This window comes from Barbatula barbatula (genome assembly GCF_947034865.1).
Source record: "Barbatula barbatula genome assembly, chromosome: 7".
Taxonomy (NCBI): Eukaryota; Metazoa; Chordata; class Actinopteri; order Cypriniformes; family Nemacheilidae; genus Barbatula; species Barbatula barbatula.
Genome location: NC_136770.1, coordinates 14,983,147 through 15,004,835, shown reverse-complemented (window position 1 = coordinate 15,004,835; position 21,689 = coordinate 14,983,147). Strand labels below are relative to the sequence as shown.

The 21,689-nt window shown below is 39.0% G+C and overlaps 2 protein-coding genes across 7 annotated transcripts in view; one reads left to right on the top strand and one right to left on the bottom strand.

Moving 5' to 3' along the window:
* The window catches only part of gabra5 (gamma-aminobutyric acid type A receptor subunit alpha5), a 44,113-nt gene that overhangs the window by 8,942 nt on the left and 13,482 nt on the right, over positions 1-21,689 (bottom strand). For all 6 annotated transcript variants that reach the window (XR_013786899.1, XR_013786900.1, XM_079460283.1 and 3 more), the window contains exons 4-7: positions 20,777-20,844; positions 19,642-19,862; positions 15,252-15,334; positions 1,858-2,001 (exon numbers count right to left, since the gene is read on the bottom strand). Coding sequence is in view for 4 of the 6 variants with exons in the window: in XM_079460283.1 (XP_079316409.1) it covers positions 1,858-2,001; positions 15,252-15,334; positions 19,642-19,862; positions 20,777-20,844 (516 nt within the window). In the remaining 2 variants the exon portion in view is untranslated. The remainder of the gene's footprint in view (positions 1-1,857; positions 2,002-15,251; positions 15,335-19,641; positions 19,863-20,776; positions 20,845-21,689) is intronic.
* gabrb3 (gamma-aminobutyric acid type A receptor subunit beta3) overlaps positions 317-21,689 on the top strand; it is a gene marked incomplete at both ends in the record, with an annotated part of 65,800 nt that continues 44,427 nt past the window's right edge. Inside the window, one exon of the mRNA XM_079460277.1 lies at positions 317-411. Coding sequence (XP_079316403.1) covers positions 317-411 — 95 coding nt within the window. The remainder of the gene's footprint in view (positions 412-21,689) is intronic.

The following is a 21,689-nucleotide window of genomic DNA, read 5'->3' as shown; positions in this document are numbered from 1 at the left end:
CAACTCACAGAGACAGCCTACAAAAATAGGAAAATTCTGAAAAAAAGAGGGAAAACGTGATCCGGGAATCAAAGCCGGGATAAAAGCAGAGGGCTCTAGCGGATCCAATTAAGGGAACCGAAAGCTGTTGAGCATCGGAAATTGAGGAAAACTTTGACCGTCGTGCTTTGTGGAGGCCTTGGGGGACAAGGATGTCCTCATCAAGAGGTGCAGGTGGCAACCCCCGTTTCCCACTCACAGGACTGGCAGTGCCCCATTTCAGATATTCCACTTTGGATGTGCCCTACGGGGTGAGACTCTACTGAGAACTTCAAACATGCGACTCTGGTGGATTTTACTGCTTAGCTTTTGGAGTGTTTACGGGGAGCTACCGTTTATAGCGGAGAACAATGCTGCCATGCTGGTCAACTGGTGAGTGTTCTACTTTCTTCTACTCAAACTAAAAATAACATAGCAGGCGTTGAAAGTTGAAAGCACAAGCGAGAACCCGAGGGGCCAGCCTCCAAATCAATATGAAAGTGTTGGGAAGGGCAGGTGCTATTTTCTGGATGAGCGTATTTAATCATTAAAGGTGACAGGTTATCTGGATGTCTTTACAGTGCGGCTCTAGTGATGGAATGTTGACATTTTCACAGGAGATAATTTGGCAGAATGTGATCTTTATTTCTTATTCTCTTCCTGCTGGATTCTTTAAGTTCAGCTAATGACCCTGTGCTCATGATACTGAATCGCGCTGGATCTATTTTTGTCATTGTAAAGAGGTTTGCACCTCAGATTAGCAGCAGTAATGACCAGGAGACCTTTGTCCTGCATGTCGAGCTGTGTAAAAAAAGGGAAGAGATGGAAACACTGGTGGAAATGGAAAGCCTCTGAGATTCGTTCTAAAAGATGTGCTACGTATGCTGCGTGCGTACCAAATCAATCCCAGTGTTTCAGTTAGCAAGAAAAATGGCTCAGTAGCGGTGACGTGCTCAACATACTTGATTGTTTTGCTTTGATCATGACCTACGCAATACTATGTCATATTGAGCATGACCTGACCGGCTGTCCATATATGTACATCCCTAAAGGCGGAACAGGGGAAAGCCCACCACACATATCCTGTAATGATTACAAAGCCAGAGGCAGCAATAATAAGAGTATATTACCAGTCCTCTTTACATAACAGAATTAGGCAGATGCCACCCTGTCTAACCCAGCCCCCTCCCCACCCCGCTCCCATGTGTCTCCCGTCAGCTTTGGCCAATGGCCGTTCACTGACGTCACGTGGTAAAAGCACAACTTATAGGGAGGGGATTAACCCTCCAGACCCAATGGCTCAGGATAAGGATAAGTTGTTTTATTCCTATATCTCTCTCTGTTTCGTTCTTTCATCTTCATCTCCATAGCCGTACGGCAACAACAGCTGGCGATGAGTGGGAGGTGTATTTAAATCCTTATCACACATTTGTCATCAGGCTTGATTTGAAAAAAGCCACAATCACAGAAGGGCTATCACATTATTTAAGAGAAATTATGTCATGATGTGCAGCATATGTAGGAAAGTGAATCCGAAATGGTGTGATGCAACAAATGTCATTCAAGGTTGTAATGCGTGAGATGCAACAAGTGCAATGATCAGATCAATCCCTACGGTGTGAGAAATTGATAATGACACATTTACAAGCCGGGCAGACACATGGTGTAGATATTTCATCATAATGTGTGTTCCCTGGGATCAAACCCATGACCTTTCCACTCCTAATGCAGTGATCTAGTCGAGCTACAGAAATGCAATATCATTTTGTGATTAACTAGATCTTACTAATGATTAAAAAATGTCTGGTAGATGGGATTTAGTGTGAGGAAATGATTTACCTCGACTTGTGCTAATGTCTTCAGTGCCAGCTGTCTGGCCAATCAGATGGTACTGGTTGAGTCGTGAGCCCTCCTCTGCCACGACCACAGACTTGGCAGGGTCTTGAGTCCACTTATATACCACTTCTGAGATAGGGTAGGCATCTGGAATAGTAAACAGAAATTTACATCCAATAACTGCCAGCATGTTCGATTATAGAAAATGTATACATTTTTTTATATCCCAACTGTTTTACACCATATGTTTAATTCTGATATTTATTGAACTTTGGAACGTAAACTTTTAAAAGATAGCAAAAAACAACCTCTGTGATTAACAAAGGTTTATGATACATACACAGTTTCTCTATTAAAGTAATTACAAATTAACACATTTATTTTTAAGCCTAAATACAATTAAAAGAAAAAAGAAGCTAACATATAAACAGACTACACCACGGTCACTCAACATCACCACCATCAAGCGTCCCAAAACTCTATTGAAAACATGTTCCCTGATAATGAATTACTCTGTGAATTAATTCCTATCTACCTTTTAGTTTTTAGATTTATGCCCACATTGCATTATTTAGAGGACTTTTATGCGAGATGATGTTAAACGTCCCTGACATTTTCTGTATTGCATTTAGCAACCAGTGTTTTTAAGATTTTTAAACGCTTTAAAAATTAAGAGCAGGTAAAAATATATCGAGCTTTTGTTCACCACAGACCTGATCAAAACACAAAAAAAAAAACAATGACCTTGGGGCAATGGAACCGGTGCAAAAAAGCACTAAAATGCAAACTTGCATCCATGGTTTGCATACAAAAACATGTCATCACTCTGGAACTCAATAAAACACAGATGCACACATCGATTCGATATATCAGTGCGCAGCATCCTTAGCAACCACCCTTAGCAATGTAAACATTCCCTTGCAGTTTACAGTCAATCAGGGACTATTTTTTCCAGCGAAAGGATGGGTTTAAGTGTTTTAATTTCATGAAAGTTGAATTAATACATCTTTTGTGGCTTTAATATTTGTATTGTGTGCTAACTGTTTTCACAATGCAACATGACACTGGATGTGGCTGTCGCATCCGGTGTAGACACAGTGTAAGAATGTTAGGGGAAACATTATTTCTAACAAAGTTGCAAGTTAAAGGTCCAGTGTGGATATTTTTGGAAGATCTATTGACATAAATGCATTATAATATACATAACTATCTCTTCAGAGGTGTTATAATTTTAATGTTATGTTTTTATTACCTTAGAATTAGCTATTTCTATCTACATACACTACGGGTCACCTTACATGGAATTCGTCATGTTGTTTCTACAGTGGCCCTTAATGGACAAACTGCTTTCGTACATATGTTATCTCCTTCGGCAATGCAGCCGTGATGACATCTTGGCCCTGAGTCAGTGAGCCATTCGTTGCAGTTCGCAACCTCACCACTAGATTCCGCAAAATTTCATTTTTACTTAAAGTTAAACACAATTGAGAACTCAGAGCTTTAAAAAAGCAGGCTTAGGTTTATTTCTTTTGGCAATGATGGTATCTTGTAAACCACACATGGTGAGTAACTAGATAAGTCTACATTGCATGGAGTTGGTCGAATTAGGATTTGTCATTCTTCATTGTACATTTATTGAGTTACTTGTACATGGACAAACTGTCATTTCTCAACTTAAGGACATGCAGTGGGCTTTCATCTATCAATCACAGCTAAATATCTGCTTTCTTTATTAACAGCAGGCATGCATGTCTGACTCTGCAAGGTTTTGTGCCAAGATAATAAATTCAATCATCTGCACCTGTGTGGCATAATAGGATCAGGTGAAAAAACAGCTTTCTACAGACACATGTACCTCACCTAAAGACAACACGATAGGACGTTTTAACAAAAGCGACGTTTTCTGAACTGGTGCCAAGCTCCCACATATGCTAAAAATTGCAACCTTGCATAGTTTACCCTTCACAATGACATTGTTATAACATAACTTGTCTTCCTATCACTGTATGGTCATGCAACTTTAAGAGCTTAGCGGAACTGTTTTTGTTCCTTCTCTAAAATCAAGTTGTCAAAAAGTGCAATGAATTTATGAACTGATAATAAACACCTGATGATTTACATAAAAACCTGCACTTGGACGCAGACATTTCAGTTCTCATTACTTTTCTTGCCCTCACCCCTCCCTCCATTGTGACATCCAATCTTGAAGCAAAACATTAATCCTACCACTCATGCCGGATGTCTCCAAAGCTTCTGAGATTGACTCCGGCTATCTAGACTGTGGGATTATTCTGCCCACAGTCTACAAACATAAAGTATCCTTAGAATAACCCCACCACATTGCAATTCATTTCTTAAACTCTCAGTATTATCTTGCCTTTCCATGTAGGAGACTCAAATACACTCAACAGTGACAGTTCTCCCCAACCTCTGACTAAATCATGACAAACGCATACTCACACATGAGAGAGCTGAAACAAAAATGTGCCAAGCCAAACCAAATGTCTTAGGTGCCACAAAGATTATATTTAGCATACTCAAACATTGCTGTATGTTACATAAGGCCGATTTGAGGTAGGGGCGTTCAAGGCTGCTCGAAGACTTGAGCTCTCAAATGGCTTGAGGACAAGCCAACGTGTTACATATTAAATCTCTATAGTGTACCAGCCACAAAAGATTGTAAGAGACGGTGAACAGAGAACATATTTAAATAACAGATGCAAATGTACACAACTGGAATAAAAAAGAACAACTAGTAAGCATTGTTACTTTAACACTTAATAGGGCAACACTTTACATTAAGGTTACATTTGCTAACATTAGTCAACATGTTAAAGTGGTCATGTTTTGTTTATTTACAAATTCTTGATTTTGGGTGTCCTATAATAGGTTATCTTGCTCGTCTGTTCGACAAAATATATATTTTTCACACATCTTACATTATTGCATCTGTCTTCACCATTTCTACCAATTGTCCCTTTTTGACCCAGTATATGGTTAAAATAACCCAACATTTTTTGGAGTTTAGTTGGTTTAGTTAGTTATGCAAACGGCTTGTGGGGTTTTAAAATTTGGAAATGTTCTTTATCTTCTCTAAAGCAGCCCCATGCGGCCTGTTACAGTCACCAGCTGCAGTGCCCTCTCAAATCCACTAGAAGGCACTCCCCTCATCACTGCCATATCACACTACATTACACAAAAGCATTGACCAGACTCATTATCTGTTATTACCTTTACCTGTGTCCTGTTAGCTGTGGTTTGTCTGCCAATTTATACCCGGTTGTCTCAGTCACTTATTGCAAAGTCTTGTCTAGTGTCACACTGCAATTCTCTATGTCTGAATATCTGGTCTTGCCTTGTTGTCTTTTGGATTACTCTGTTTGCCGTTGCCCTGTGGATTTGTTTGTTGTGTTTGGAGAGTTCGTGTGAGACCCTCCGTTGTGTGTTCCTGTGGGTGGGGTTTATGTTAATTTAGATTTAGGTTTGTGATGTCACTAACCCGGGAGGAAGCTTGTTGTAGTCCCTTTACCTTGCAGACCTTTTTTTGCTCACACAACACAACACAACACACAAAAGTTGAAAAAGTGTAAACGTGATCCCTTTAAGACTTTTTTGGTCAATGGTTAACATGAACTAACAATATTCTTCAGCATTCATTTATCTTCACGCTACTTTCAACATTTACGAATTCATTTTTAATATTTAAATTTGTATCAAAGCAATCAAAAATAGTTTTGATGTTACCTAACGTTAATAAATGTTGTAAAAACAAGTTGCTCTTTGTTAGTTCATGTTTGCTAAGGCTTACGATGTTAATTGAAAAATATAACTCTTAATTGTTACAATAATTACAATTGTCTAAATTACAGCACCGTTTTCAGTGGAGAAATTATTGTTTTATTGTTTTTTCATACTTAATACAATTAGCATCACTGCATAGTGTTAACAAAAGCCTCTGAAAAATGGTAATAAATGATTAAAACAGCAGTTATCATTGCATAACCATTTTACTATGGTACTTGGGTGTGTGTGTGTGTGTGTGTGTGTGTGTGTGTGTGTGTGTGTGTGTGTGCGTGTGCATTCGTGTGTGAGAGAGTGCATGTTTCTAGTGCTAATTTCACAGCGAGCTTGCCATTCTTATTTACATGCTATTTTCTGGGTAGAGATCGTCCTCTAGCACACAATTACTGCATAACAATACTTTCCAAATTTCAGCTTGTTCCAGCCATTACATAAATCAAGCATATAAGCTGTTCTCATGCGTGTCTGTTTTCTGTTTTCCCCATGCAAAAGCATAACTTTTGAAGAACAAAGTCTGTTTTCTCTGTGTTCTCTGAAGTGAAAAATGTCTTAGTTGGACCAGCTGTCTTCACTATGATGCATTCATGGTATCAACTTCCGCAAACCGTGTGTGACATTTAAGACCTTTTATAAAGGAAACCTGAACAGATGATGAGTGAAACCTCTGTCACTTCCTATTCTGTTTAAAACCATTGTTTGTAGTTAAGAGCATGACTCCTTTGAACATCATTTTTCCTTTTTTCTGGGTTTCTGGGTTACATATCAAAGGATGTCAGATCTCCCAAGGCAGGCGTCTGAAGCACTTTAGCTAGGAGGTAAGAGACTACAGCCAATGGAGTCTGAGAGAGTAAAGACAGCACTGCTAAATAAGGCCTGTGATTTTAAGCAGAAGTAATTGCTTAAATTTAGTGGACATTAGCTGATCTTAATAAGATCTGCACTCATGAGTTAAAACTGGTCAACCATACATTTAGTCTCAGTGTAGATAAAGCGTTTTACAAAGCACTGAATTGGGAAGACATAAATTTGACCACTCAGGGCCAGTGAACCTCAAAAAGTATGAAATGTTTGTATTGTGAAGCAATGTATTGTGAAGCAAATAAGAAAAAAAGTGGGAGCACAGTGGGAGATACTGTATGCTTTTTACATGAACACTACAGAAACATTGTTTGATACAGCAAAGGTCTAGCTGCCAAAGAGGAATGTACTGTCATAGGTCAGAGTTTGAAGCTTGAGGGGAAACAAATGTAGCACTCCATTAAAGCAGGGTCACCACAGCACACAGAGTGAATAGTACGTACGATCTGCCTCTAAGAATATGCATTTCTTTAATTTTTAAAGAAATGAAAACGTTTTACTTTTGTTAAACATCCCATCTGGTTTTTGTTCGCACTTTAGTCATAACGTTGGTCTTCCTCCATAATCTCTTAAATATGAGCTCAGTTATTACGCTGTATATTAACTTTAGCTGTGCGAAAGGAAATATATTGACATAATAACTAAGGATGCAGGCCCTATCTAAATTTTACCTTCAGAATGCTAACATGAGAAAAAAGCATATACAGTATGAACTGCTTTTAAAAACAAAAAGGAAACATCACTCGCTCCATGCATATAAACACCCACACAGTTCTGTTTCCAGCTTGTCCTTAAAGCCCTTCTCTCTTAGCTCCATCTAATACTGTGATTCCAGCAACATAGACAGCAGTTAACCTTGCTTTCAACTTCATCCACTACCTTGGCAGGTTGAGAAAGAACATATTGACTATGACTATTTACTGTTCTGTAACTGTGTGGCAAACAACGCAGCATAAAATTCATCAGAATTCTTCATCATTTCTTTTGTTTCACAGAACCATGAAGTCGTACAGGTATGGAATGACACAAGGGTTAGAAAAATGGTGGCCGAGTTATAATTTTTGAGTAACACGTTATTGTGTAGACCTGCTGATATTACACATTCCAGTGCTGACCTAACCTTTCAGCACCAAAGCCTAAACTTTTTAAAATAGATATATGAAAATATATATTGGATTATTCTGATCATAAATATGATTCACCTTTGGCGACCTTTACAAGGTTGAATCATATAATCTTTAGTCTATATCATCTTTTGGGGGAATCTGGACAGAGAACCCAGAAGCTGTAATGCTGTATGGAAGGAGTTAGATAAACACGTGGCAAAAAGTGTTTGGGGAAAAAAGACAGAAGATACAGACTGTAGGATATCGATTTAAAACAGGACCCAGAACTGATTAGTAAGTGAAGTTAGAGGGATAAATTCTGTCATCATTCACTCACCGTCTTGTCAACACAAAAGAGTGTATTTTGAAGAATGTAGGTAACCAAAGAATGGCGGTACCCATTGACTTGCATTGTTTTTTTTGTATCCATACAATATAAATGAATGGTTGCCACCGTTGTTCTGATACCAACATACTTCAAAATATCCTCTTTTGTGTTCTGCAGAAGAAAGAAAGTCATACAGGTGTCATACAGGTTTGATATTACAAGGGTGAGTAAATGTTGACTGAATCCTCATTCTTTGGATGTGAACGTTCACTTTATATCATTGCACATTATCCTGTGAAACATATTGAGAGAAAAAGTTTTGTAACATAATGTGCAAATCTAGAATCTGTATATGATTAAGAGTAAATTTAACTATTGAAAGGACCCATTAAAAATATGGAATATTTCCATATCCAGATATTTAAATATGTGTAAATGTGTTAGAATAGTTTTAAAATACTACCTGTTAACCGCAGGTGGCGGGTGTGATTCTGCTCATCATTTAAAAAGAGGCAAGAGCCTAAAGAGAAGCTTAGTGCTTAGTAAAGAGACTGTTTAAACCAGACCAAATTAGTAATTAATTCATTGTGACCAACTAAAAATGTGCATTTCATTTTGTATGAAAAAGTATACTATAGCCAATTGAATTGTAGTGTTAAAGCAAACGAAATGGCTCGTATTAATGCGTGGTTAATTCGCATTCATAATATGCTAACGGCCAAAAGCGTCCGTTACTGGCCCCAAACGATAGCGGCCAACCGGGAAAAGGCCCGACACGCCAGATGGCCAGTCCGCCCCTGCTTGTCGTTCATTCTTGTTGTGAAAGAATTGGAAATGATTCATATCTGTCTCAAGTATTCAACAGATAAATGATGTATTCTGAACTGCTCAGCGTTTAGTGTCGTTTTCAACGTCTCAAATATCAAATCGTTTGTCCTCAGGCTCAGAAAATCCGTCACAGCAAACAGCGAATCGTAGTAACGCGCTCCCCTTGTGTCTGTAAACATGTGAATGATCAGCTGAGCTGTTACCGACGCGACGAAAGCGAGAAACATCAGTCACCCAGCCGCACACGGCGCGCAGCTCCGGACTCTCCCTTTCACACATACATAACTGTAGGCCTACACTGGTGGGCCTCACATGAGATATAACCACTAGAAAAAAATCCAAGGTGGCACATGCACGAGTACTTGTAAAAAATGCTTGCGGTGTCTCAAAAACTGGTTGCAAAATTCGACCATATAGTTGTAGTCTGGAGCCTTGATGAACCCTTCCTTCTACAAAAGAAGGACGTGAAAGAGTACGTGAATACCTCAGTAGAGGATGCTAGATTATAAAAATGGTAACATCTTTAATTCTAATATAATAGTTATCATTTTGTAAGATTTCAATTGTCTCTTATTTTTGCCAACATCCACACTTATGGGCCAGCACATGGCTACAGGTAAGGTCATATAGCAGGTAGTATTTCATAGCATTAGCAGTTTTCCATGAATGGTTTGAATAGATCCAATTCAACGACCCTTTGTTAAAACAACCTTCGCTAACTCTTCAAGCAAATAAAATCAACTAGATGACAGCATAAGCGTATTGTGCCTTTGAAAGAATGTTTTAACACAATTGATGAATGGGATACAAAGGCATGAATTCAGGATTAATGTTCATTGTGACTAATGTGCATTGCGTCTCCGAAGATAACCCACTACGGCAGTGATTGTGAGCATCTCTTTGAGAGCAGAATATTCTGGAACAAAAGGCTCTGCATTACCATAGCTTCACAATTGCTCTTAACAGTTCTCGAGCACTGTTTTCTCTCTGGAGCATTTTGGTCGAGATGACGGTGAAAACCAGCCGTCTGTCACTGTTATCCAACCGGCCAAACAAAAGCTGCTAAGTGCTGCCACAATTTATATAACTCTTTACATAACAGAGCACAATACTTGAAGTAAACACATTTGTTGCCTGAAGTACAATTACTAATTCTCCACTTTATACATCTGAGCTAACACTCCAAAAGAACGCAAAGTAGAAAAGGTGTTAAACTATTCCCTGCGTGAGTCTCGTGATGCAATTATCGCGTAATAATGAATTATTTATATATCATGTGGGCTTACAAGGTTTTTAAAAATATTTGGCATATATGTAAAATCAGGTTAAATAAATATATACAAAACAAATATAGGTCACACTTCAGTATAAGGGCAATTCTCGCTGTTAAAAAACCATTAACTACGATATTTTTCCCCCCATAAACTCTTAATTTGTTGTTAGGTTTAAGTGTTGGGTAGGATTAGGGATGTAGAGTATGGTCATGCATATAATGTGCTTTATAAGTACTACTAAACGGCCAATATGCCAATAATAGGCATGCTAATAACAACTAGTTAATAGTGAGAATTGATGATAATTAAAGCTTAATTGTGTACTAAACATTCAAGAACATACTTAAAGGGATTGTTCACCCAAAAATAAAAATTCTAAAAATTATTTTGTTCAGATGGACACACAGATAGATATATAGAAGAATGCTTGTAACTAAACGGTTCTTGGCCACCATTAGCCCATTCCACAATGGAAGTCAAAAGTGTTTGCATTCCTACATTCCTAGAATATGTTCTTTTATGTTCAACAGAACACATACGTTCAAAGTAAATGTTGTTGTACATGCAGCGAGAGTGAAATAAAGGAAACAAGGTTGGAAAAAAGCAAGAATCAAAGACAGGTGGGTATGCATTCTCCCAGACTAAACATAAGAGAAATAATAATATTGAAAAAGTTTTGGCATACCAGTCAGCTACAAGAATATGGGCGTTTTCTCCGTGCACAAAAGGCTTTTGTGACAGCTGGGTATCATAAATTGGCACATTGTGGCTCTTTCAGGGTTGGCGCATATATCAAAAAGGAATCAGATCAAATCTTGTTGTCTATTATAATTTAACTTTTAGTACAAATATAATGGATATCATATTTCTATACGCAGTAATTTCTTTTCTTCGCAGTGTATAAGTGTATGTGAATATGGGAGGAATGGAGTGGATTTAAGGCAGGACACCTTCCTCCTAATCCAGTCCTCAAATCACCCTCCTCCCTGCAGCCAGCAGGTGATAATCTTAATCCTGCTCTTGAACAGGATTCCATGTGATAATGAGACTAAACTGGACAGACGTACACCGAAAAAAGCAGAGACCTGAAGTTGTTACCTTAATGATCTATTTCTACCTGATCTGACCTTTTACGACTTGTGTTTGTGAAGCCTGATGTAGTCAAACTGATTCAATCAGGCTAAACAACCTGTTAAAAAAATAACACTAGACAAATCGGACATTACCACATTTTTTGTTTCTGTCGACATTTTACAGTGAATCTAAAACACCAGTACGTTAGCTGTCCTGCATGCAGAGGGATTAATCCCATCCAGAATAAAAGTTTGTGTTTACATAATTTATGTCTGTGTATTGTGCATATTCATTTTGTATTTATATACACATACACGTACACATATAGATATAAACATTTATGAAACATTTGCATGTGGGCCTATTACAGTTTTTTTCAACTGCTAACAAGCATTGTTCAATACTGAAGCCACATTTTCAGAACGCTTCACACAGTTTGCATTACCAACATGACTGTCGGCCAAACAGTTCATCTCACCTCCAAAACTCACTTAGACCAACAAAACACTTCATGTATGTCTAAAAATAAGCCTGTCGCAAAGTAACACTCGCAACAATTCTCTTTCAGAAAACAAAAATTTAATTAAAAACACTAACAAAGGTGAGGGAGCATTACAGAAATGATTAAGTTTCATTTTGAAATTTAAATGAATCCAAATTTTATATAGAATAACCACTTTCCACTATTTTGAATGTACTATAAAAATACTAAATCTGAGATGCAGCAATTCAATTTTTTTAATATAGTACAAACAATAACAGTCAAAAGGTGAAAAGATTTGACGGGGAATCCTGAAATCCCAGGACTGCAATGATAATTTCTGTAAAAAAACTAAAAGAAAAAATGTCTCCCTCTCGCATTTGGCCACAAGTTCTCATCAACATCACATCTTCTCTGGAAATGCATCTTGAAAAATACAGTGTGAATATCTAATCCAACACTGGCAGTTTTCAGGAGAAGTGTCTTCACACTCACATACATGTACAGTTAAGTCATCTAGTCATGTAAATGGTGGTCATAAATCTTTCAGGAAAAAATAATTTTATTTAACTTTCTGCTTACGTACTTAAAAATAAAATATATAATATATACATGACATTTGTTTTAAAATGACAAAAGTATTTGTGAATTATGAAAAATGTGGTCACTAAATGTATTTAGTTTGAAAGCAATGAAAAATCAATCACAGTTTGGACTGCACAGACTTTTGTTTTGCTGAATGTGTGAAGAGTTTTGAAAATGTGGCTTTAGTATTGACAATGCTTGTTAGCAGGTGAAAATGTCTTTATAATACACAATTAATATGCACAGTAGACAGACAAATGAAAAGTTTGGTTCCAAAATGAGATAACTTTAAACCTTTTCAATTAACATGTTTTTATTGTGTTTTATTGTGTTAGTTAGCTGTATTTATTGAGTTATTGTGGCTCAAATCAAAACAAACATCTGCAGTTTGATTGATATTAATTGGACTGCACAATAAAAAAACGGATTTTTTAAAATGCTTAAAAACTGAGTTATCTCATTTTGGAACCAAACTCTTCATAAATTATGTAGACAAAAATGTTTATTCTGAATGCAATTAATCGTTGCACAATAGAATCTATACAGATAAGAATATAAGTGTAGATATTGTTTATACGAATAACCACAACCCTGTGAAAATGAAGTGAACTGTCTCGGTTACGTATGTAACCTCCGTTCCCTGATGGGGGGAACGAGACGTTGTGTCGAACCGACAGATGGGGTTTGACTTGAGAACCTATCATCTTCTGACAATTTTGAAAAGGCCAATGAAATTGCCGAATTAAATTTGCATTCCGGACTCCACCCCCGGATATCAGGGTATAATAGGGAGACGGGGTGCTGCATTCATTCACCTTTTGTGCTGAGGAGCCTGAGAGCATCCCTGAGGGGAGCGAGGGCGGCTTCCACGACCTTTGTAAAGGCCCGTGGAGACAGGCCGAATGGGAGGACCCTGTACTGATATGCCCGTCCCTCGAAAGCGAACCGTAGGAACGGCCGATGACAAGGGAGAATCGAGACATGAAAGTATGCGTCCTTCAGGTCGATGGCTACGAACCAATCCTGACGTCTGCCAGACGTTAAGATGCGCCTCTGCGTGAGCATCCTGAACAGGCAGCTTCTGCAGGTGCTTGTTTAGGGTACGCAGATCAAGAATAGGGCGCAACCCTCCACCTTTCTTGGGGACGACGAAGTACCGGCTGTAAAGCCCGCTGGACATCTTGGCCGGGGGGACGGGCAATCTCGGCCCGTAGTACAGGAGCATCTCTGCCTCTGCTGAGGTGAAGAGGATGCCCCGAAACCTGCGCGAAGGCCTGGCGAATTGGATCGCATAGCCGAGAGGGACCGTATTCTGTAGCCACCGTGACGGCTTGGAAAGTGCTACCCAAGCACCCAAAGACCGAAACAGGGGGACTAGAGGTACAATCTGCTTCATCGCCCCCGCGATGGGGTGGTTCGACAGCCAGCAGTGCCGGTCCCCCGCCGGGGGAGACCCCCACGGGAAGTGTTTATACTCTGCACTGCGCGTCACCGTGACGCAATGTCGAGTCGCCGAACACCGTCCGCAGAGGGTGAGAGCGGCTGTGAGAAAGACCCAAGGGGAACGAAAGCTCTTGTGAACATGTGGGCACCAGGCCCCCTTCGTCGCCCCGGAGGGCGAGGTCGGTGGTGGCGCAGAGTTCCTGCATTACCTTTGGGTTGGTCTTCCCTCGTGTAACTCTTTCACTGATGGACCTGCAGCACAAGTGCACCGCAACGTCACCCGCCACCCGGGGTACGTCGACGTAGCCCCTAGCTGCCCCCCCATCGAGGGAAGAGAAAGTGACAGAGTCAGTCTGACGGAAAACGCGCCGAAAAGGGCACGTTCCCAATCTTACCGAGCTCCTCATGCACCTCGGGGACAAAAAGGCACCGGGGCTGGGCGCGGCTTAGAGTCGGTGCTGTGCATCGCCTCCGAATGCTCGCGCCGGCCCGAGAGCGCACGGCAGACATTTCCAAGTCCGTTTCATCCCGAGCGCAACCTCCCGGGGAGGGGGCTCCAAGGAATCATCCGGGTCGGAAGCCAGTACGTCTCCCTCCGATGCTGCAAGGGATCTAATTTTCATCATGCATCGTGTCCGAGTACGTGGGGAAGGAGCAAGACGGCGAGGTGCCGTCTTTTAGGGAGTGGCTAGACGAGCGAGACGGGGCATGAACGGGCCGCGAGCCGGTGGCTGACGGATTAATGCTCACGGAAATCCCCATATCACCCACGCTGCTCTTTTAGAAGTATTGTCATCAGATGCGAAGGCTCCGAAGAACAAAAGGTGAATGAATGCAGCACGCCGTCTCCCTTTAATACCCGGATATCCGGGGGCGGAGTCCGGCATTCAAATTTAATTCGCCAATTTCATTGGCCTTTTCAAAATAGTCAGAAGATGATAGGTTCTCAAGTCAAACCCCATCTGTCGGTTCGACACAACGTTGAGAGACCGACAGAAAGGGAACAGGAAATGTTTGTTTTGTTTCGACATTAATCTTACATTAGTCCAAGATGAAACAAATATCCCTATAGCCTAATCTATGACATGACTCCCATAGCATTTATTGCTACTTAAGTTGATTTACTTCAACAGTTTGGTCAAAAGTGCAATAAAACTGGTCAATAAAAACATAAATATATAATAAATAAAGAGAAAGACTAAAATATTTTTGCCACATACTAGCAGAAAGATAAATCTCCCATCTTCCACTTCAATAGGAATCTCCCATGACAAATACAAGATTAATCTCTATTAGTGTTTCTACTAAATTACTGTTCTGCCAACTTTTATATCCCTTGCTGGAATTCCTTGCTGTACTAAGCCAACCAAATTGGTATTTAGAAATTTGGGGATTCTCTAAAAGTGTGGTCTCCTGCTGCTTGGGCTGTAACGGCTCAGTTTTAGAAATCGAATTGATTTACTCTTGATGCTTAACAGGAATTAAAACATTACAAATTCTTTCATTTTTTATATCAACTAATTGCAAAACCACTTACTGTAAAGAGAGCCGAAATATAATCTTTCATTTTGTTTTTAGCATAATTTCATTCAGAAAGAAAAGGCTATTGGTTGACTTACAGCTGCCAAATTTGAGTGGGCAGGCATGAGCGTCCATAGGGAAGTCCTCCAACTGCATGGGGCATTCTGCTGATATGGTCAATCTGAAGAAAGAAACATTAACATGTAAATTGATCTTTTAAAATATATATAAAATAACTACAGTAATTTTATTGTTAGTTTAAACCGGTTTGAATGTGTTCTTAAGATTTATTTAAAGAACAAGGCTGCCATCCAGTGCAAAAAGTGGAGCACTGCCAAACCGACAAAGTAAATCACTTCTGATTCAGGCTTTGCTTAGACACACACGCAAACACTCATATTTTTCATTCATGCTTTATTTCAATATCTGAATGCAAAGTATTTCTTGGCTGATAGTGCCACCTGCTGGAATTCTTGAGAGCAACAAAACAATAGAATACTGTACATCAGGGGGGTTCAAACTTGACCAAAATAATTTACTTTAAGTTCCCCCTGATAGGTACCCCCCCTGAGGAGGTAAACATGTCCACCAGGGGCTCGAGCATCCCAGTTTGGGAAATCCTGCTGTCACTTTCAGTTCTTTACCATTAAGAGAATTGTCACCTCAAATCTCGACTATTGTTTTTTTTATTTTATCTTTTCTTATATTAATTTTTTTTCATTTTAATTAAATTAATGTCTTCTGTTGTTAAAAAACCCGACTATGTTTGCCTTATATGTTTGATTTACACTTATATGTGTATTTCTTACACAACTGTAATGAAAATAGTTTCTGGATTACCCTTTTATATGCCCTGTCGCATATGTTTGTACAGCTTTTCTGATTCTAAATAGTTTCAACTTTGTCTAATTATTGCTTTAAAATATTATGACTTCAACAACAATGTAATAAATCGTTTTATTACAACAGAAAACATGTTTTTAGGTTGAATAAAATGTATAAAAAAATAAAGTAAGATAATCTGAATCAGTGTTCAGAAGTAGAGAAGACGCTACTCTGCAATGGCGGAAACAGCTGTCCTACAGTGACCTCTAGTGGAGTAGATACAATTTGTATAAACATTAAATGTCATTAAGATGAATTTTTAAGAAACATATGTAAACAATGTACAGTCATACAAAAATCTTTTCTGATGAGTATGATAGTATGTTAGATATTATAGTGCTTTGCCTGTTTATGAGTGATAGTAAAGCAGTGTTAAAAGTCTTTAGATGTGTTGAGAAAACGTAATTGTGCTCACCACACCACAGAAAAGTTGCATAAGCCTCTTTAATACAACAGTCATTTTTTATCAACGTCTGCTGCTAAAGCAAAGTCATTAGCAAGGCCATTTAGCAAAGCAGTTGTAGGAGGCCAGAGAGGATCATAGCTAGCATTATCATAATGGCTACCTTATTATGCCACACTGTACCCATTATGCCCTCACTCTCAAAGTCCCTGCTTTCCATTCAGGGCTTTGGTGTAAGCAATGCAATAAGATGAAAGCATTGACCCTCAGATGACAGCATAATGAAAGGCTTGATATTGCCACAGTGCTGTAACTGTTTGAAACCTCCATCATCAGCAGCTGAGGAAGGGGCCAGAGTTGAAGGGCCGGTGGTTGCATCTCTGACTGGAAACCCTGTGAGAATGTAATTAATGGGGCGGGACACGTGAGGCGCTGTTCCGTCGCTTAATCAAAGCGGGGCCTTTCATTTCTGACAGCTTGATGATGAGTTGCTGTATGGAAAAAATGAAAGAATGTGCTCTAAACTCAACCTCTATTCACCCAGCTCACACAACTTTATCAAAACCAGCCATATGGGAGGTGAAGGGCTCGCTATGTACTTACTGAAAGCAGTAAGTGCTGAGGTCAGCGTTGCTGGGTGTAGAAGAAATGATGTGGTACTCGAGCCTCGACAAGCTGGGAGTGTTCAGAGCTTCATACTGACTTTGAGCTTTGTTTGGTCTGCGATAGTCCATTACAACTATTTCTGCTTTCAAATATCATAAACCTGTCCTATAGATGGATTTTGAATATTTAACAGTGGCTGATCCTGTGCTTAGGCAATATTAAGTCACACATATCAGGTGTAGTAACGCACCGTTGAAATGACTACTTAAGATATTTATTTGAGTAGTAATGAGGTGATCGTGAATTTTTCTTTACAGTATCTCGTACAGTGAGGGCTAAATATGCCAAAGCCACAAATATGCTATTTTTTGTATTTTAGCCACAACCATTTGAAATACTTAATTAAATATTTATTAGAATTGTAAAGAGGTGGTCGTGTTTTTTTTCTTAAAGGGATAGTTCACCAAAAATAAAAAATCTGTCATCATTTCCTGAGCCTAAGATCGTTCCAAACGATCAGTAACCAATGTCAGAAACCAAACAGATCTCCTCCTCCATTTACTGCCATAGTAGGGAAAACAAATACAGAGTACACTATACAGTACATCTCGTACAGTGGGGACTAAGTACGCCAATGCCACAGATCATTTTTTTGTGTTTTGTTTCAAAATACTGCCTAAAATATGTATTAGAAAATTAAAGAGGAGCCGTGTAGCCTAGAAAAAATGACCTCTAGACTTTGTATCCATTTGCGCATTTAAAGTTGACTTGTATGATAAAAAATCTGTGACATCTATTACTTGATATTAGTGAACATCTCACATGCTTTCATTCTTAATTTATACTCCCAGTTTGCCTATACTGCACCATTCGTCTCAACATGCATATACACAAGCATATATATATATATATATACACACACACACACACATTTTTCAAGAATGACAGACCCTTCAAAAGATTTGACAGTTTCTAGCACATCTCCCTTTTGTTCAATCTCATAACCTCCTTTTTAACGCTAATAAAAGCCCATAGACTGCATTCCACTTTTAGAATGTGGGTGGTGAAACAGTTTGCCCTGCTTTTTGATGGCATCTTAGGTTCTCCTCTTCATCCTGAAAGGAAAGAGAAGAAAACCTACTGCTTATCGCTTTTCCCGAAACAATGTGTGCATTAGCGAGTGGTAAAAGGCCCTTTTAATGGTTTGCATTGTTAGGAAATACAACGCCGGGCAGACTTCATTGTAGGCAAGATACAATATCTCCAACATCGATTTCTAAATGACATAGACTGAGTCATTTCCGTCTCAGAGTCATTAATGTTTGATTGATGAGCTCGCCTTCAATCTAAATGACAACGTGATCACGAAAAGCAGTTCTATTTAAGTCTTCATCAACTGAAGGATTTTGTAATCATTTGTGTGTTTGGTCTCATAATACAGCACAGACAGCAAACAAATACATTTTATGCAAATAGATGATCCATCTTTTTTATTTATTTTAGATCCCTTTTAGCCCTACTACGTTTAATCTAATTATACCCGTGTTACCGGATCCCCCTTTGCATTCAAATTTGAGTAAATAAAAGCTAATAACTTGTTTTACAATGCATTAGCATAACTGTAACCTCAGAGAATAAAAGCAACTGACTAACATCATTGCGATTGTGCTCCTCAGCACTTAGTCAAGTGTTTTCCACAATATTGATGCCATTCTTAGAACAACAATAGCGACTTTTATACAGTCCTAACACAGCGATGCACAGTTCTTGGCAGTAGATTGTTGCTGATGGCAGCATGGCGAGCAAAAACTGTGTGTGTTTGAATGCGAGTGAATGCGTGTGCGCTCTCTCCCTCCGCCCTGCTAGTGCGAGTAATGGAGCAGACAGTCTGTGGAGAACGATTCAACAACGGGGTATAAACATACAGCCACATGCCCTCGTTCTCCTTTGTTGTTTCTCCTTGTCTTTCTGCTCTCTCTTTCGTTTCTCTGGTACAACCTTGGGTTGTTCACCTCAGCCTTGAGGCACAAAGTCAAAATAACATAACTGAGTAAACAGCAGGGGCAGAAAGTCAAGAAAGGGGCAAATCAGTCTCGCTAGTGAATATTAATGAGGTGACATAATACCCGTCCTGCAGTCTCAACCGATTTGTTGAAAGTAGGTAACTGCGTGTAATCGTTTTAAGATTTAAGTTTTGACAGCATATTTATCCTTTCCGATTGACTACAGACGCAGAAGCTCATGGCCAACCAAGCTTTTAAAACAATGAAAATAGACATAACCTCGGGAAAAAAATAATAAAGGAGAATAAAGAGAAATCCTAGCTTTAGCAAGGGGCACACCAAACATTCCCACTGAGATTGTATGGTGCAGAACATGAGCAGCTGAGTTCAGCTGAAGCGAAGCGGACGTGTGCTTAACACATCTATCAAATGACAAAGGTTCAGTGCACGATGTGGGTGAGGAAAGCCATAAATGAAATGACGGTAAATTGTATGATTCCTCTACAGACAAAAACTCAAACCCTTCAAGCAGACATTGGTTCACATGCTGACAGGGATCTGTACTTGAGACTTTAGTGTCTAAACTGGTACCTCATGGTGTACAGCAATGTCCCATCATCCTTCAGTCTCAGCAGCTTATTGGGCGTTGTCATGTTGTGGGCGATGGATTTTTTGCCGTTGAGGAAAAAGGTGTCAGGGGTCCAAATGTTGCTGGCCAGCAGGTTATTCAGAGGTAGCATCTCCATTGGGCCTTTGAATCGCAAACGTTCGTCTTTCCAGCTCTGACGGAAAAATACATCAATGGTGTACTCCTGGAAGGGAAACAGCAATGTCATTTAATAGAGCACTGGTGTTGGTCTGGGGTGGGGAGGTGGTGAGTGGATTTGAAAAACCAGGAACGCTGTCCCGGGTCCTGTGATGAAGGGGGATCAATGAGCGTCATGAAAAAATTGAGAGGCTATTCAATGTTTTATTTAATCAGCATTTCTAGATGTATTGTGGCTATTCCAGTCCAGTGTCTGTTGAATTTCAACATAATCAAACCTCAGGAGTGATATAAAGTCACCCAACAGCAATGTGAAAGACTGACAGTATGACAAGACACATGAAAACTGTGATAAAAACGAGGTTATCACATTTTTTTAAATAAATACATTAAATAAATACAAACAAATATTACTGCGGTATTGATTAAAAGTGCATATGATGTTGTTTTCTACGCAGTATTTGAGGTCTGAAAAAATATAGAGCATCTTTTCAGTTATTTTGACCTGTATTCATTGTTCTGCTATAAATGCAAATATAAACTATATTTTGATTTGAAATGTGGTAGAAATAAAGTTGGTAGTTTAAAGAATGAAACAAAAATCATAATTTTACATAAACACATGAAAAACTGAAAACAATTTTGGAACGATCTCTTACGTTTTCCTAAAGCTGTTTATATATTTTTCAGCCCTGTAAATATACATGATGGACCTCTCTAATGGAGAATCAAAAGCATAATTTTACTAGATATCAAAACAGTACCATCAGTTCACATTAAGATATCTGGCATAATGCATTTTATTCCTACATTGGGAAATGTTGGCGAGGTAAAGGAATGATTGAGGCTGGGTTTAATGAAGTGATCGGCCCCTTGATGAAACGGAAAAACACGGATGGGAATTTCCAGCTGTGCAGTCTAATGAATGCTTTCTAAATGAAGAAAGAAAATGCTTCTTACCATCTCAGTATCTGAAACTGGCCCAAAGCTGGTGACAAAGATGTTGGTCTTAATTTCTGTCACTTTCTCTGTAAAGCCACATGCAGAATAAGATTAATCAGAGTCATTTTTTATTTCATCATGTATATAAAACATCTCCTTTTCTAAATATGGATCTGCTATATATTACAATACAATGGCTTAATTACTTTTTAGTAATAGGGACACATGCACAATACATCCAAATATGAAAAAATGCATAAGTTTAATGAATGCTTTGATTCTGAAATACAAGCGACATATTAATGAGCTAGCTGTGTTCTCTTAAAATTAATGACTGTCTTTAGTAGCATTCCATTTTATTCATCTGACTACGCTTCTCAAAGCACTACATCAGGTTCACTCCCATTATTTGTCTACCGACATCACAGCGCTTCTCTCTTTTATTCTCTCCCACATACTGTAAATAAAGTAGCTCGGTGTTTATTCTCGCTCTCTGCCATAATGCCTTGCTTTTGCCCTCCAAAAACAATGAACCTGCCCCCTTCGAAAAGAACGATAGATTTTTCAAGGTCAGTGGCCAAACGTCCTCCCTCTCTCCACCTCTGTCCCTTGCAAGAACACTGTAATTGAGAGTGCTGGGAAATTGTGCCCATTTGAGTTCCACAGAGGACCTGGCAATTTCAGTAATCACTTCTGCTTAGTGAAAACATCTCTGCTTGTAGGAGATTTTTTCGTTTCTGTGTACTTCTGATCTGTTGGTGGATTGAATAGAAGCAGCAACTATCGCCTTTTTCAAATGAAAGTCCTTCATGCAGATGTCATGATAGAATGTACAGAATTATTTTTCAAAAAACATCAACCATTATCCGAAGATCCCTTTTCAGAAGAACCATCGAAGGTCAATGTCAGATGTAAGTGATGTAAAAAAACC